At 35.5% G+C, this 17,282-nt stretch overlaps 2 protein-coding genes across 5 annotated transcripts; one reads left to right on the forward strand and one right to left on the reverse strand.

Annotated features, from left to right (window-relative positions):
• Positions 1–440: 440 nt before the first annotated feature.
• mrpl24 (mitochondrial ribosomal protein L24) lies at positions 441–7,424 on the reverse strand. Of its 4 annotated transcripts, none has more exons than XM_051872002.1 (6): positions 7,274–7,424; positions 1,581–1,764; positions 1,238–1,333; positions 1,043–1,146; positions 804–934; positions 441–693 (listed from the first exon to the last, which is right to left on the reverse strand). In XM_051872002.1, the coding sequence occupies exons 2-6, from the start codon at positions 1,761–1,763 to the stop codon at positions 557–559; spliced, it is 651 nt and encodes a 216-aa protein (XP_051727962.1). In that variant the 5' UTR covers position 1,764; positions 7,274–7,424; the 3' UTR covers positions 441–556. The 4 variants fall into 4 exon arrangements, with proteins under 4 accessions (XP_051727962.1, XP_051727960.1, XP_051727958.1 ...); XM_051872000.1 differs by having other exon boundaries at positions 1,581–1,767; positions 7,274–7,384; XM_051871998.1 differs by lacking the exon at positions 7,274–7,424 and adding an exon at positions 2,006–2,150 and having other exon boundaries at positions 1,581–1,767.
• rfx5 (regulatory factor X, 5) lies at positions 2,542–16,739 on the forward strand. Its single transcript, XM_051872005.1, has 10 exons — positions 2,542–3,013; positions 4,345–4,492; positions 5,373–5,406; positions 5,805–5,887; positions 5,971–6,090; positions 6,731–6,847; positions 7,746–7,824; positions 7,977–8,175; positions 9,224–9,318; positions 10,603–16,739. Exons 2-10 carry the CDS (start codon positions 4,401–4,403, stop codon positions 11,587–11,589), a joined length of 1,806 nt encoding a protein of 601 aa, XP_051727965.1. The 5' UTR covers positions 2,542–3,013; positions 4,345–4,400; the 3' UTR covers positions 11,590–16,739.
• The last annotated feature ends 543 nt before the right edge of the window (positions 16,740–17,282 follow it).

Consider the following 17,282-nt stretch of genomic DNA (forward strand, 5'->3'; position numbering starts at 1 on the left):
ATATATTTTCAAATGTAATTTATTCCTGTGATGCCACAGCTGAATTTTCAGCATCATTACTCTAGTCTTCAGTGTCACATGACCCTTCAGAAATCATTCTATGCGGATTTGCTGCTTAAGAAACATTATCAATGTTGACAACAGTTGTGCTGCTTAATATTTTTTGTTAAAACGTGATACTTTTTCAAGATTTTTTTGATGAACTGATCGTTATAAGAACAGCATTTATTTGAAATAGAAATAATTTGTTACATTATAAATGTCTTTAGTGTAACTTTTGATCAATTTAATGCATCCTTGCTGAAAAAAGCATTAATTTCTCAATAAAGCTTTTACTGACTCCAAACATTTGAACGATAGTGTACATTTAGAAAATAAGCCACGTGTGTTAGTTGGTAGCATGTGTTTGTGAAATAAATTTTAAAAAAGGAAACTGAGTATAACATTTGGTTAGTTTTATTGACAAAGTCTGCAGAACACACACATTATCTGTCCATGATAAATAATCTTGCTGCTGTTGTTGTTCTCAAACACAATACACAGTCTCTGTGGTAACTCAGTACCAGTAGCTTTTACGAGGCTTTCTATCTTCCTGAAGGTTTAATTTCTCCATAACTTCTTCCTCAAGGGTTTTCAAAGATGGCATGTATGTTTTCTGAAGCGTGTCCTCTGGCGATGTGTCCTTGGGTCCATCTGCAAGGTAGATAAACACTCCATATTAAAATATTTGAATATATAAAACTCTAGGTAGAAATGCATTGTTTTTATCTTTCAACCCCTTTCCTCTTCCTTAGAAACCCCACCTTTCCACTGCTGGGGAATGATGCCGTCTTTTCTCTGGTAGACCGGTTTGGGAATAATCCGTCCTGTCCTGACAGAAACACGCACTCGCTCACCCTCTTCAGTGTATCGCCACTCGATATCTGTGGGCTTCCTATAAAACATTAGTCACAAACACATACATTGAGAGTCAGGTGTATTGCATTCTATTATATTACTCTATTTTATGTTTGATGCTCCAGAAGGCAATATTAATGCTCACCTGTCAGTAGGGTCAATAAGCGTAACATCTTTCAGCAGCAGAGGGGCTTCACTGGCGATGTAAGTACCCCGGTAATCTCCAGATCTGCCAACATACCTGTAATGCTGGAAAAAAATGTTTAAAACAATTAAAAGTGCTGCTTTTCAATAAAACCACAATGAAAGAAGTCTTATTAAATACTCATTTTACTCCTACCGTGTTCAGGCCCTCGAGCATGACCCAGTTTCGGCGCCGGATCACCTGAGAAACTTTGCCCTGCTTTCCTTTGTCCTTTCCAGACAAAATCTCCACCTGGTTGAATTAGATTTAAATGGTACATTATATAGATATACATTGATATACATATACATGAAATAATACAAAACATGCACAAGTTAAGGGGTAAATGGTGTTAAAACATCCACTACAGGGAGATTACTTACTTATGATCTGCAAGAAGTCAGGTGGATAAAAAAAAGGAAAAAAACAAACAAAAAAAAAACACTTCCACTACATATTAAATGCTTTCATAAGATTAGACACAGAAAGGGTCACTTACTGTGTCTCCTCTAAGGACATGCCAGTCCTCATTTGCAATCGGTTCAACAAACACCTTTCTTCTTTTCTTGCCTGGTGGATTGAGCCGCTTGGCTGCGATCGTCCACGGTCTGTTTGTCCCATAACGATAATCATGTGGAAATGCAGATTTTGCTGCCGTCCAAAGCAGCGCTGTCAGTCTCATGCTGCTGTGGACAATTAAAAAAAATCCAGAAATTATCTGTGGAATCTACACTTGAATGGCATATATGTTATGCATTTTTCTGTGAAAAAACACAATATATTTAGGTGGTATATTCTCCACTGACAGTGTAATACTACAGCGGCATCTTCATTAAAAGCGGTCACTTTCTTGGGCTTTGTGATGAGTGTTTATGCGTGAGGTTTTTGTACGGATTCCATATAATACAGTGGCACTCTACCTACCTGAATTATTTCTGCTGCTTTTAGAGGCACATTTAAATAAAATAACTAAATTACTTTGTAGTAATCATAAATTCTCCATCCACAAGGGTCAAACTTGTGTAGAACATGCGCTACTTCCTTTTCCTTTCGAAACAAGCGACGAAGGTGTCAAAATAAAAGTCTCGATTGGCAAGGCACACATTTAAAAAAGATTTTAAAAAAAGAAAGAAAAAGACAAAGAAGATTAAATTATGCGTCGGTGTGTCCTATTTGATTTGTAGGGATTTGCAATAGCAATTTATAATACTTTATAATAATTTTAAGTCTTCCTGAAAGGTATTGTTGGCATTTATATTTATAGATATAAACGTTTTCCAATCTCTGTGAAAGTTTTGAAGCTTGATATATGCCAAAAACAATTTTCTTGGTTTGGGAGAAAATTTCCCAATGATATATACAAAAATATATGCTAAATGGACTTGTAAATGTAACATCTGTCAGCAAATTATGTATAATTTTGTGTGATAAACTATGCACAGTAAAATCATGCATCATCAAGTTTTTTAATGTGAAAACTGGAATTAAATAAATAAAAGAATTTCCAGAGTAAAAAAGTCTTTAAATATTCCTAGGATTGAGTTGAGCTTAACATTAATAAACGGGTTGTATTAATTAAATATTACTACTTTGGGACTTTTTTGGTTTTAATATCACCATACAAAAGCATATTAGTAATATTCTATATTCTAAGAAAATGTCCATAATTATGTCCTATAACAATGTAGCTGTTTGTATTTTATGAAAATGTACACAAAATGATAGCTGCCTGACAGAATATTAAAAGGACTCTCTTTTTTTACTCGCATAAAACCATTAACCAATCAAATCGCCCTTTCATTCTGTATCCAAGTAGGATGACTCAGACCAGCCAACTAGCGTCGAGCTTTGCTTTGTAGTCAGGCAGACATAACGCAGTCGTCCAATCACAAAATAAGCCGAAAGGGGATTTTTGCTCTATATTTGTCTCAGGTAGTTTCTTTTTCGTTTATAAAATAAACGCTAACATTATTTTGTATTTGAATGAGATATTGCACTAGGTAAACTTTGTACAATGATAATGGTTATAGTTTATGAGAAAGGCCAGGCATTTTAATGTAATAATCGAAGGTTTTCGAGGCGTACAAGTGTGGCTAGCTAGTTCTATAGGAACAGTCGTTGGTAATGATATTAACGATAGCTAGCTTGTGCATACATATACTAAAAGCTAAAGTTATTTTTTTATTTTTTATTTTTTACAAATTTTGTAATTAAATTTTGAATTATAGTAAAACAACTGTTCATTTTATGTCGGTTTCGTTACGTCGACGTCTCTTCGGCCTGTTCGAGCTCACGTTAGCCTATTAGCTGCTATGTCATGCTAATGAAAATTAGGCTGCTGTGAGGTTTATCTCTAGTGATCAATGAGTATTTGCGTTTGAGAATTCGGTTAACTTGCGCTAAAATGAGCTTTTGGTCATAAATAACCAATGGCCTCGTCTAGTTTCTGGTTGGTTGGCCTTTCAGTACGCCCACAAAGAGATACACATGGGTGTAATCAACCAGAAGTGTGCATGTCTCATATATGCTAGTCGTATATTAGATATATTAAATCATGCATTAAAGTGATTATCAGTGATCGGATTTCATCCTGGTATCATGCATACACCGGCTGAAAGCATCAGTTTCTTATGTTGAGATCTTCATTGGGCGCGTGTGTGCTGAATATGAGGAAATGCCTGGACTGGGGCAGGAAAAACAGCCCTGCAGTATTTGGGCATGGTCGCTATCCGATTGACCTGACAACAGTTTCATGAGTGGCTGTATTTTCAAAATGGGGAAAATGTCTTGAGCGTTTAGACGTGGGAGAATTTAGGCGCTTGCGTGTTTTTTTATTGCCTGTTTACAGTCTGTTGCTGTAGGTGTAAACTTGGCCTAAATATGCTAGTTTGTAGTGAAACTGATGATCATTTACAGACATGTGACGAAATGATTGTTTACCAGTAAGCAGTTTGTTCTAAGACTATTTTTTTCTGCAGACTTCATGTTGTTGTGCATATTAAAGAAACACTATAAAACAACAGTTGTGCTTTTTTTTAAATCTAATACCACAAAATGGTCTAAAAACTGTAAACACCCTACAACTTTTATTGTTTACATTTAGTTCAACAGTGGAATTGTGTTAGACATGCCCTGGTTGCATCTCTCAATAAACCTATAATTAATTTAAATTTTGAAAACACGCAGTGGCATATTAGACTCTAGAACTGAAAGTTAGCCAAAACCTAATGTGAACACATACTAACATCTGCCTCATATTCTAGAGATTCAGGTCCAGGAGGGTTCTGAATGCAGTTTGTCAGTCCAGTGTGGTTGAGACATGGCAGAAGATCAGTTAAAGGCAGACGCCTCGGCTGGGGAGGGGGAGACGGAGCCCAGTATGCTGCTGCAGAAGCTAAAGAGCAACATTTCGTAAGAACTACTACTTTTTACTTGTTCTTCATTGTGGTTCTAATGGAATCTTAAATCTTTATTACCTGAAGAAATGGTATATCACATTTAAAATTAAGCAGAGTGATGTTTGTAGAGCTGGAACACAAATGAAGATATTTGTAATAAAATCTGAGAGATTTCTGTCTCTCAATTGACAGCCTACGCAACTACCACTTTGACACTTCAAAAAGTTCATAAAGAGATCGTAAAACTAATCCATATGAATTGAGTAGTTTAGTCCAAATTTTCTGAAGAGACTCGATCACTTTATATGATGAACAGACTGAATTTAGGCTTTTATTCACATATAAACCTTGAACAGCAAACATAAACAGAAGCTCAAATGTGCTGTGTAACACACGAGAATGAATCTTGTTGGTTTTCACACTTCAAGCAAACATTCTTGAGCTTCCGTTTACCACAACTGATGTGTAAGTTGATGAATGTTTATATGTGAATAAAAGCCTAAATTAAATCTGTTCATCATATAAAGTGATCATATCTCTTCAGAAAATATGGACTAAACCGCTCAATTCATATGGATTAGTTTTACGATCACTTTATGAACTTTTTGAAGCATCAAAGTCGGGAAATGAACCCCAGCAGCTACATTGGCTCAGCTGGTGGTTACTTTGGGCCAAGGCTTTTTTTTTTTGTGACCAGTGGCAGACAGTATAGAGTGTTTGGGAAACCTGTTTGAAAATGGTAATTATTGATGCTATTGGCACAGAAATTACACACTTCTAAATTTCTCTTTTTTACCATTATTACCAGATATGTTAAAGGAAAAATGTTTATTTTCCACCTTGATTTGAACAATATATGTATGTTTCTTATAATTTTTTTTATCTTTTCACAGTAAAAATGTGCAGGGTAAAGTGGACAAAATTTTGGTAAGTGTATAAAAGTATAATGAGATTTCAATCTTCTAAAATTGTATAATTAATATCAAGTGTATTGTCAGTTATAGTCATTATGTTCTTATTTATAACAAGGATATAACAGGGTGACACTTTTTTTAGCTATAGTATGAATGCTGGAGAAACTCTCAAGTGTTTTATCAAGGCACAATTGTGGTAGATTATGTTTGAACCCACAACTATTACATTAGCAGTTCAGATCTATAACCACTAGGCTATGACCACTCATGTTTATATTGTGTTACAACTGTGTTTTGTTTTTTTAGTATAATATTACACACTCATTCAGCTTATTTGTACATTTACAGTGTTTTTGAGCACATTTGCTTTCCCTCATTCCTTCTTTCTCCTTGTGACATGTCTCCTCTCAGGAAGATGTACAGCGTTTCTCTGACAACGACAAGCTCTACCTTTATCTACAGCTACCCTCAGGTCCTAGTGCAGGAGAGAAGAGGTACTGGTCATAAAATCACACAAATGTGACAAGAAATGTTATATGTGAAACATGTTTACAAACTGCTTCTCTGTGTGCACCAGTGGTGATTCAAATTCGGTCAACACAGCAGACCAGCTTCACACCTGCAACTGGATCCGTAGCCACTTGGAAGAACATCCTGACACCTGCCTGCCTAAGCAAGATGTTTACGAGACATACCGGTAAGGACTGGGGTGCAGAATATACACAGTAATGCTGCCTTCACATGCTATCGTAAATTTCCCACTTCTGAAGTCTTGATTTCGAGCTTGTCATGTTCAAGTGCTTTGTTGTCAGAAAGGATAGGAATCATGTAGGACACCAGGTTTATTCTTGCTTGTTTCTTGGGGAAATCTTATTAAAGCCAAAATGTACTGAAGATATTTAATTTTGAATAAAATGTAGAATCCCATTCGTCGACAACCATATAAACATTCACCGCACTAGATAGTCAGCTTGCTGACGAGTCTGGAGTTTCGGTTTAGATGCATGCTATTTTCTTTGCGTATAAAACATACAATATGTTTCAAATGGTTATTCATATATGTAAATATGCACTACTATAACAACAAGACGACAAGGTGATGTACCTGTTGTGGAAAAAACTAATAAAGAAAACCAGTCGCAGTTTCCCAGTAGTAAATACAACAGAGGGTGTTCATGTCCAATTTCTGACTAGGAAACTTGTATTTACGATAATTCCGATAGCACGTGAAGGCAAACACTCCAGCTGTTTTCCTAGACTTTTAAGGTACTGTTATCTTTTTTTCTGCACCTGTTTGCAATTTTTCACAAAAAATTACTTACTTTATATCTAAACAGGAAGCACTGTGACAACTTACAGCATCGGCCTCTAAGTGCAGCAAATTTTGGCAAAATCATCCGAGACATCTTCCCTAATATTAAAGCACGAAGACTTGGTGGTAGAGGACAGTCCAAATATCCTTTTGTGTCTGATTTCATTTAATTTGTATAAAACAGACAAACATTTTTGTCTTAAACATTTTCAAAACCCTATCTAGAGCAGTCCAAGACACCATGCCATCAGAGTGATTGTACAGTGATTCATCAATGTCATGAAAACACACGCATTCAACTGTTACATTTTTTTTTTTTTTATATATATATATATATATTATATATATATTAAATTAGATGTAATTGCAACTTTTTTATTTCACAATTCTGACTTTTTTTCTTGCAACTGCGAGTTTCAGTTCAGACTTTTTTTTTCTCAGAATTGTGAGACATAAAGTTGCAATTACCTTTCTTATTTTTTATTCCATGGTAAAAACAAGATTCCACATATCTGTAATGGTTTGGTTTAGAGAGGTTATTAAGATGTTGTAGTAGATTTCTACGCACCTTACTTAAGTTAACCTGGGGCATCTCCAGTCGATTTCCAAGCAACTCCAGTTGACGTCAGCTGAGTCGGACAATGTCTTGCCCCTTGACGTCTCGCCATAGAATACAACAGTTTATATAGAATAAGTGCATTTCAAAGGTGACATGATTCATTACATCATTTTTCTCTAATGTGATTGGTTCTTCATATGTATAATTCTCTGTTACTAGGTAAAAGCAAATTTGGATTCCTTGATACTTCAGCTTGTTGCTAGGGTCATGAGGTTAAATACATATAAATATATATATATTTTCAAAAGCATATAAATGTTAATCCTGCAAGAAAAAGGAATGTTATGATTAATCAAAAATACTTCTGTTTTTCATCTCATGCTTTAAATTCATTCATTTGATAATCATTTAACTGAATTCAAACTATAAGTTGATGAAACTTAGTGTATAGTATATTGTCCCCTAACGTAATTGCCAGCACATACTGCTATAGTGGGATACGTCGAAAGACCGTGTTAAACATGCCGTTACTGCCCAACCTGGACCTCAAAAATGACCCGGTATGTTTTTCTTCTTACTACTGATTTCTCTCTAATTTGCTTTCACAACATGAAAATAATATAGGTTATCAGTTATTTTTTGGCAAGAAGAAAAACATAATGTTTGTGCTTAAATATTCTATTTAAATACCCATTTGATGTGCCACCTCCAGTCTGAACTGACAGAACTGGTGCAAACCTACAAGCAAGAGGTCACCGAAGCAGCCTGTGAACTCATCTGCGACTGGGCCCAAAAGATCCTGAAGCGTTCTTTTGACACGGTGGTAGAAATCGCACGCTTCCTCGTGCAGGAGCACATCGTCAACCCACGCTGCAGCCAAGCCGAGCTTGTCACCTCAGCTGCTCTTGCAGGTACATGCATGTAAATTGTAAGATGACATGTTGCATTTTGCTGTGTTATTCTAGTATCATTAATATAATGTTATATAGGGCTGGATGATATGACCTAAAATCAGAATCTCGATTAATTTTACCTCGATTACAATTAATGAACAATTATTTAGTTTTTTTATGTGTTTTTTGCTTTGTTTTTGTTTGTTTGTTTGCCCTCATAGTTCACTGACAAGGTTTGTACTGTAAATATGCTTGATTATTAAAGGTGGGATATTTTTTCCTATGAAAGAGTGCTCTGACATAACAGCTCACTTTCAGCAGTTATTTTATCTATGGTTCGTAACATTTCTTACAGATTTCTGCTTATTGTAAATCAGATACTGATAAAGTAGCACATACCAGTAGGCTACATTTATTTGAATGCATTAATGAGAATGATTGCGTGTGTGAATTATTCATACCATCTCTCTATTGTGAAGCTGTGGGTTGTAAGTAGTTACTTCAAAAGTAGAAAAATATATGCTATAATGCTATAACACAGGACAGCGTTGACAAGGAGTTTCTGTGCTCCTCTCTGTGTGCGCGATCTTCACGTGATGTGCAGCTACTGTCTGTATGAGTGTTCGTGTGCCACAATGCATCAGTGCAGTAGCTCAGTATAATAATACATGTCCGATGGTCTGAAATCACTTGAATGTCCAAACTGGCAAGTTAAAGTCACAATTAAAGTTTAGTGAAGACACAAGAGAAAGTGATCTGGTTAGAGGTTCTGAATTTCAGTTTCAATTACTTTTCGATTAATCATCCAGCCCTACTGTTATATATTTTGTTGAATTTTTTAGTTATATTAGTACTTCATCTTGAGAAATGGTGCCTTTGCAGCTAGTAAGATAAGTTTAACTTTTTATATTTTATCTTTTTTCAGTTCATGTTTTTTCATGTAATGAAAATGAAATGGAATTTTTTAAATTGTTTTAGTTAATGATAATAACTCTGGTTTTGCTACATTGATTTAGCAGTGAAGCTATATTTATTTTTTATTTTATTTTTGGGGGGGATTCATTAGGTGGACCTTCCAAACCTCATAAGGCAATGAAAAAGATTCCAGCAGCTTCCCGAGCAGGTGGAGCAGAGGAGGATAGTGGCAGTGTGGAAAATAAGGTATTACTGGTCTGAAATCTGAAAATTTTAAGTTTTCATTTCTATCCATATTAATTAAAAAAATGCTGTGCAAATAAAATAATCAGAATAGTTCATAATGATTTATAAGAATAGCTGATTCTGATTGCTGCAAATATTTGTATAATATTTGTCAAATATCTTCAAATATTTGTCTGATATTTTTTGTATAAAATTTTATATATCACTGTATAAACCGCTTAACTGTATAATTGATAACTGTACCAGGCAACAGATTTCCTACATATCTGTGCATTTTTCTGTACTTTTAAGTTTCTCAACTGAATTCAATATTTAATGGCCATTTATTTATTTGTTTGTTTGTTTGTCTGTTAAAGGGTTAGTTCACCCAAAAATGAAAATTATCCCATTACTCAGCCTCAAGCCATCCTAGGTGTATATGACTGATGTATATCTTTTTCCTGAGATATATTTAAAAATATCCTGGCCCTTCCAAGCTTTATAATGGTACTGAATAGGGGGCCAGATCAAACGGCCATACGCATCGATTTGTGGTGGAAGAGTAACCTCTGACCCGACGCATGACGTATTGACGAACGCGGAAACGCAGAGGATAGAGGATAGAGAAGGATTGGAGGATTTCGATATAAGGGAAGAGGATCTTGAGTTTGTTGCACAGCCCTATTTGTTTAAACCGTGAAAGGAGTCTAAACTTACGATACTCCTACATCCTGTGTCATACATTGCGTCAAGGGTTACTTGTTTGCCGCAAGTCGACTTGCGCAGTATGTGTACAGTCGTCTGCCGGAAGCTAGTTATTTTAGTTTATAAAGTTTTAAATATGTTATATTTTTCTTACAAAAACCCATCACTTCGCTCCAGAAGGCCTTTTTTAACCCCCTGGAGCTGTATGGATTATTTTTATGATGGATGGATGCATTTTTTTGGGCTTCAAAAGCGGGCCCCCTATTCACTACCATTATAAAGCTTGGAAGAGCTAGGATATTTTTAAATATATCTCCGATTGTGTTCATCTGAAAGAAGATAGTCATATATACCTAGGATGGCTTGAGGGTGAGTAAATCATGGGATAATTTTCATTTTTGGGTGAACTATCCCTTTAAGTAGCCACATCCTAAGTAGGATAATTTATCATTATTACAAAATAAACCCCTTAAGGGCATCATGATCACCTTATCAGGGTTTGTTTTGCAATAATGTCACATATTAGCAGTAGTACATACTATATAGAGTAAATATAATACTTCTTTAAGAAAAAAATTATCATTGTGATGTTTTTGGCAGCAAAAAGAGAAAGACGGTATGGAGCAGCTCCCATCCAATAAGCAGCAGGTCAGTGATAAACCGACCAACAAGGTGGAGTCAGCTCGAGTGGAGGCCTACATGAAGAAGCTGCCTCAGCTCCTTCCCAGGGGCACCGTTCCAGAGAAAACCTCCCCACCGTGTCTGGCACCAGCCGATTCGGGAAGTGTTCAAGTCACTTTGCCCATTACCGTCACAACGATACCCTCTCAACCAGGCGGCACCGTCCCTCTTATGATTCTGCCATCAGGCATGCTCTCTTACCCTGAGCGTGAGAAAACTTCAAGCACAGTCACCACTTCCGCTGCTCCCACCCCGGTCGTTCAGAGAGCGCGACCGGCGGCTCCAAAGAGGGGACCTGACCCCTCCACCTCAGTGTCAGCCACTGGTGTTGCTCCGAAACGCAAAAGAGGACGACCCAGGAAGCCAAGACCTGAAGACTTGGCGCCACAGGTACCGTCATCCCCCAATCCAAATCCAGCTTTGGCCACAAGAGGGGTAATCCAAAAGGCCATGCCTTCCTGTGCTCCCACAACTCCTTCGCAATTGGTTGAAATTGTGTTCCCGGACCAGCAAAGCTTGATGCTTAGCCAACTTTCCACCATCCAGGAAGTGACAGACGCTGAGCATAGAGGCGTAGTGATGCAGTGTCAACCTGCACCAGAACCTGAGAAGCAGCAGTCCGTCCTGCTAATGCAAGGGCCCAACCAACCTGGTTACGAGCTGACTAGCAGGAGGATGGTCATCCAACGGGCGCCGTTATCCAGAGAAGGAAGGCCTGTTCCTATAGAAGTGCCACAGTCCGCCATCTCGTACCTCCCGCCTGCAACGTTATTAGAGGACAGAGGAGAAGTGGAAATTACTCTGACTCCTGTGGAGCCACAGGCCGATTCCATGCCAAACTCAGCAGGTATCCCCAGCTGCTTCGGCTCCTTGTCTGGAGAACTCCCCAAACCTGACGCCCCGTAACAGCAGCACAGCAACCGTCTCCTTTCTCAGAGACTCCGTGATCTCAATGCCTTTCCAGTGCTTCTGTGAATTGCATATTAGCTTGTAGTCAAACTGAGGTTTACCATCTTGGCTGAGCTTGAGTGGGTATGTCTGCTTTCTGTGTATAAAAAAAAAAAAAAAAAAAAAAAATGCATAGAAGTACAACCTGTCATTGTTGCCTTTAAACAGCAACTACACTCATATTTTCATATGAATAACATGAAACATAAGTAAATTCCTGAAGATTTCAGGAATGCTTTTGAAGAGATTATGAATTTAAGTGACCTAAAACAAATGACTGAAAGGAAGAGTGAATTTTAGTGTATTGGAAAATGAACAGATATACTCGCAAATAACAGTCCAATCTGGTCCAGCTCAGTTATAAACATCTAAAAAAAGACAATTCATAGTTACCGAAGAACTGCTTACCATCTGTCGGCATTTGTCACCATGCTCAGTGCCATAAAAGGGCAGTCGACCTTTTATTGCTCTAACCATCTTTGCATGTTTGTGTTTGTAAACAAGAATCGAGACATTTTAGTGTGTTTGTAGCTGTTCAGATGACAAAGAGTGATATTACGGGTTTGCAACTTCAGGGTTCTAAAAAAGTCCCTCTCTCGCCCAACGATTGGGTTAATAGTTATGCGTTCAGTGTTTTAACTATTATTAACGTCACAAATAGATACAAATATACAAAGCTACATCAAGTTGCTGTTGCAAAGGTCAAGACGACACTACTGGTTCAGATGGTGCACAGTGTAGGTGGATAGAAAAACAATAACCTCTTAAGTCCCTTTAAATATGCAAATGAGGCTGTGATTTCGGGATCGTTCTCAAAACAACCCCTCGTTCAGGTCTGTCCAGTTGTTTTCTTACAGCAACATAAATAGCACTTAACAGATGTAAATAGTTTATTCGTGAGCCCAGAAGAATATCTTCAATAGGTAAAGCATACCAGAACTAATTTAAAACATTTTATTTTCCAAATGTATAGCCATCGTCACTATATTGCTACTATGAAATATTATTCTTATTATTAGTTACTAGTAAAGTGTGCACTGTCACCCTAAAGGCATGTACAAAAAAGTTAGATGTTAAATTTCTAAAATTTGATTATATTATTTAAATTTAGACTGAAGTATCTACTAATTATTTATTTATACAAATTTTACAAAGTTTGCACCACAACAGCTTCTCTTTGTGTTGATTATCTCTTAAAAGAGAATTTTGCTCTATTTTTATAGCCTTGAAATACACAATTTTTATTAGTGGTTTGTGTTTCAGATATTACACTTGATCTTAGCCAAAAGTCCATAAATGTGAGAAAAATTGTCATTTAATTTATAATTTCAAAGTTATTTAAAAATAATAATAATAATAATAATGGAATGGGACAATAGATTTGTTTATTATTTGATGTGCTTTATTAAATTTAAAAGTATTGAAAGGCTATGAATTTTGGGGGAAATTTTCCTTTAAAGTTAACTTAAGATGATATAATCTCAGCAGAGGCTGCTGATGGTTAAAGAGGTTAAATAGGCACTTCATTTAAAGGGTTAGTTCACCCAAAAATGAAAATTCAGTCATTAATTACTCACCCTCTTGTCGTTCCACACCTGTAAGACCTTCGTTCATCTTTAGAACACAAATTAAGATATTTTTGATAAAATCCAATGGCTCAGTGAGGCCTCTATTGACAACAAGTTAGTTTAGACTTTCAAACACCCAGAAAGCTACTAAAAACATATTTAAAACAGTTAATGTGACTACAGTGGTTATGAAGCGATGAGAATAGTTTTTGTGCGCCAAAAAAACAAAATAACTTTATTCAACAATATCTAGTGATGGGTGATTTCAAAACACTGCTTCATGAAGCTTTGAAGCTTTACAAATCTTTTGTTTCGAATCAGTGGTTCGGAGCGTATCAAACTGCCAAAGTCATGTGAACCATTGAAATTTCGAAACACTTATGACGTAACAAAGCCTCGTTTACTGAAATCACGTGACTTTGGCAGTTTGACACGCCCCGAACCACTGATTCGAAACAAAAGATTTGTAAAGCTTCGAAGCTTCATGAAGCAGTGAAATCGCCCTTAACTAGATATTGTTGAATAAAGTTATTTTGTTGTTTTGGCACACAAAAAGTATTCTCGTCGCTTCATAACAGTAAGGTTGAACCACTGTAGTCACATGAACTGTTTTAAATATATCTTTAGTACCTTAACTTGCTGTCAATGGAGGCCTCACTGAGCCATCGGATTTTATCAAAAATATCTTAATTTGTGTTCCGAAGATGAACGAAGATCTTAAGGGTGTGGGACGACATGAGGGTGAGTAATTACTGACAGAATTTTTATTTTTGGGTGAACTAACCCTTTAAAAACAATGCCACTCCATTTATTTATGAAGAGATTTGGAGTCAGATGTTGTTATTTATTCAAATATTGTAGTAATATATGTGAGATGGGAAATGAGTAGGAGTGTTAAATTTATGATGGAGTAATGGTGCTTTAAAAAAGCTAAACGGGTTTTACTAACGCAAATGATTGTGATTCACATCGCAGTGATTTCACCAATCAGCAGTTTGACTGCACTTAACGTCCGCTGCTCACTGGTGCTGATTCTGGGTAGAGTTACCACGGTACAATGTTTGCAGAATGGCAACCGGCTGTCAGACAGCCTGCTAGCGGTGCGTTAGCATAAATTACATTTAGGCTCGTGAAATGAATGTGCTATATATGTCATGTTTAATTCTGAATAAAAGCGGCTGCTCAGTTTACTCAAGGTTTAAATTTTGACTCTAACCAAAATAATTGAATTCTTTATTATAATTGCGGGAGCTTTTTATTTTGTACAATGTGATGTTGTAGGGCCTGTTGCTTTTTGATCATTTGTGTTTTGTATTATGATTTAGTTTCCCTTCTAAAGGCAGTGCACAGTTCTAATATTCTGCCTCATTTGCAGTCTTGAGATTTGAATACTAATGTTATATCTCAATATCCTGACAACAGCAATTCTGTATCCTGTGAAATAAAATACCAGACTTACATTTTTTTTTTAAAGAATACATTGACAAAAACATGTAATTTAATTTAATAAACCTCAAACCGTTAATGAAGTCGATTACTTAGTTGTTAAAAACAAAGTTCACATAAATGACTGAACAGTGGGACATTAGATTAATATGGATCTGATATATTACATGATAGAGGAATGAGTGTAAATAATCAGATTTGACAGATCTGAACCTGAAAAGTGAATGAAAGCAGTTTAAAAGGGTTGTTTTATGGAAGCTTGTTTACGCCGGGGAATAAAAATAAAAGCAGTAATTGCCACTTTTTATCTCAAGACTTTTTTCTCGCAATTGTAAGTTAATTGTTTTCTCAAAATTGTGATATAAACTTGCAACTGTGTTATGAAGTCCAAATTGTGAGATATAAACTCTCAAATCTGAATTTAACTCACAATTATGAGCTAATATCTCGCAATTCTGACTTTTCTTCAATTCTGATTTTATTTCTCAGAATTTACAATTGCGAGTTGATATTTCTCAATTATGAAGTCAAAATTGTGAGATATAAACTCTCAATCCTGAAAAAAAAGTCAGAATTGTGATAGAAAGTCACAATTGCGAGTTAAAGTCTTGCGAGATATAAACTCGCAACTCTGACTTTTTTCTCAGAATTGTGAATTAATATCTCTCGATTCTTATTTTTTTTCCCCCAAAATTGAGATATAAACTTGCAATTGTGTTATGAAGTCTGAATTGCAAGATATAAACTTGCAATTCTGACTTTTTAGCCCATAATTGTGAGTTAATTTCTTGCCATTTAGATTTTTTTTCGCATTTGAGTTAATATCTCGCAATTCTGACTTCTTCTTTTTTTCCCCCAATTCTGATTTTATTTCTCAGAATTGAGAAATATAAACTCGCAATTGGCAGTTATGAAGTCAGAATTGCAAGATAAAAACTTAAAATTGTGAGTTATGAATTCCGACTTGTGAGATAAAACTCGCAATTCTGAAAAAAAAAGTTACGAATTCTGAGAAACAAACTTGCAATTGCAAGAAAAAGTCTGAATTGTGAGATAAAAGGTAGCAATTACCTTTTATATTTTTTTATTCTGTGGCAGAAACAAGCTTTCATATTATTCTGTGGGAATAAATAAAGCATTTGGGTATATAATCACTTACATCCATTTATGGTTAGATTATTCATATCCTCATAGTCCACAGACGAATAATGTAATTTTTTGTTGCAAGTACAATGTCACACCACAGAAATGTAAAATGTTCAGTACAACATAGTGCCTCATACAAACCACTGTGCTCTGTAAATATCCATTTTCTTTGCATTATTTATGAGGTTGTGATTACGCTCTGAAGCATCGAGTGGATTATGTTTTTACTGTTTGGTAAAGGCTCACAAAACTGTTGCCCTCAAAAAGAAGGAAAACCAAAATGACACGCCGATCACATGAGTGGTCAAGGTGACGATCGTGTGTTGTAATTTCCCATCAGTGTTGGTAATTCTTATGTTTCATTGTGACAAACTCAAAAGAAACCAGTCGCGAGCGTGTCTAGCACATGAACTTCTCACCGAGTCATGTAGAATTGTTCATTAGTTTTTCTATCAACCCCGTGGAATCTGCGTAAGTGTTCATTTGTTGTGCGTGTCAGTACTATGCCATGAGTTGACCCTGCCATTTTTACCATAGACATTTAACATGTCTAATGTTAAAATCTGATTACCATCTTTTTTTAGTCAGTCCATGCATGGTTTGTGTATTGAATATGTTTTTAAAAAGTTACAAAAGGATCTGATATTTGTTCAGAGTTGAGCAGTTTCTTTTTAAAACATTTGAACCCTGGTGTTTGTCTTGCACTTTAATTTTCTCAATGGAAAGCACACAGGGGGAGAAAAAAGATGAAATGCAGCACCTTGTATGTTGTTTGTTTTTGTACTTCTGAAGTCTTCTTTTCGAAAAGTTATTTTTTGTATTTCATGTTTTTTCATGTTAAAATGTACAATTGGACATCTTCCATATAAAACAATGAAATGATCTCTGACTGTGAGCACATTTTCATAAATCAGCACTAATAAACAATATGTATGATGTGTTTCTTTATATCAAGTGTTTGTGAACCACTTCACCCATGTTCATTGTATTTATAGTTTTAACGATATATAATTAATATTTAAATGCATTTAAATCTAACTTATATTTTCTCAAAAGTTCTTATCTCTTAGGTTACAGATTTTTAAAAATGTCAGTTTTACTTTGAGTTGATCAAGTTAGAGTAAAAATGCTGATAAGATTTAAAAAAGTTAAAAAAAATGTCAGCAAATTCCTGTTTCAAAAACAGTTTCAGGCTAAATAAAATACATATATTTTATATAATTATTACATATTTTTACAAATATACAAATGTAGCTACATACACTACAACCCAAAAGTTTGGGTCATTATGAATTTCTAATGTTTTTGAAAAGTCTTTCAGTATTCAAGGCTGCAGTTATTTGATCAAAAATACAGTAGAAATATAAAATTAATATTGTGAAATAATAATAAATGTTTTCTATTTTAATACATCTTAAAAAGTCATTTATTCCTGTGAACACTAAAAAATATTGGGTTATTTTTTCTACCCAAGTCCTGAGTTGAGCCTTT

This window comes from Ctenopharyngodon idella, chromosome 19 (genome assembly GCF_019924925.1).
Source record: "Ctenopharyngodon idella isolate HZGC_01 chromosome 19, HZGC01, whole genome shotgun sequence".
NCBI lineage: Eukaryota > Metazoa > Chordata > Actinopteri > Cypriniformes > Xenocyprididae > Ctenopharyngodon > Ctenopharyngodon idella.

Coding starts and splice junctions, on each gene's coding strand:
- mrpl24 (XM_051872002.1), bottom strand. CDS start 1,763: ATGAGACTGACAGCGCTGCTTTGGACGGCAGCAAAATCTGCATTTCCA. Junction 1,334..1,580: donor ATGTCCTTAGAGGAGACACA/GTAAGTGACCCT, acceptor TAATTCAACCAG/GTGGAGATTTTGTCTGGAAA. Junction 694..803: donor CATTCCCCAGCAGTGGAAAG/GTGGGGTTTCTA, acceptor TCTACCTTGCAG/ATGGACCCAAGGACACATCG.
- rfx5 (XM_051872005.1), top strand. CDS start 4,401: ATGGCAGAAGATCAGTTAAAGGCAGACGCCTCGGCTGGGGAGGGGGAG. Junction 6,848..7,745: donor GGTGGTAGAGGACAGTCCAA/ATATCCTTTTGT, acceptor AATTGCCAGCAC/ATACTGCTATAGTGGGATAC. Junction 9,319..10,602: donor GTGGCAGTGTGGAAAATAAG/GTATTACTGGTC, acceptor TGTTTTTGGCAG/CAAAAAGAGAAAGACGGTAT.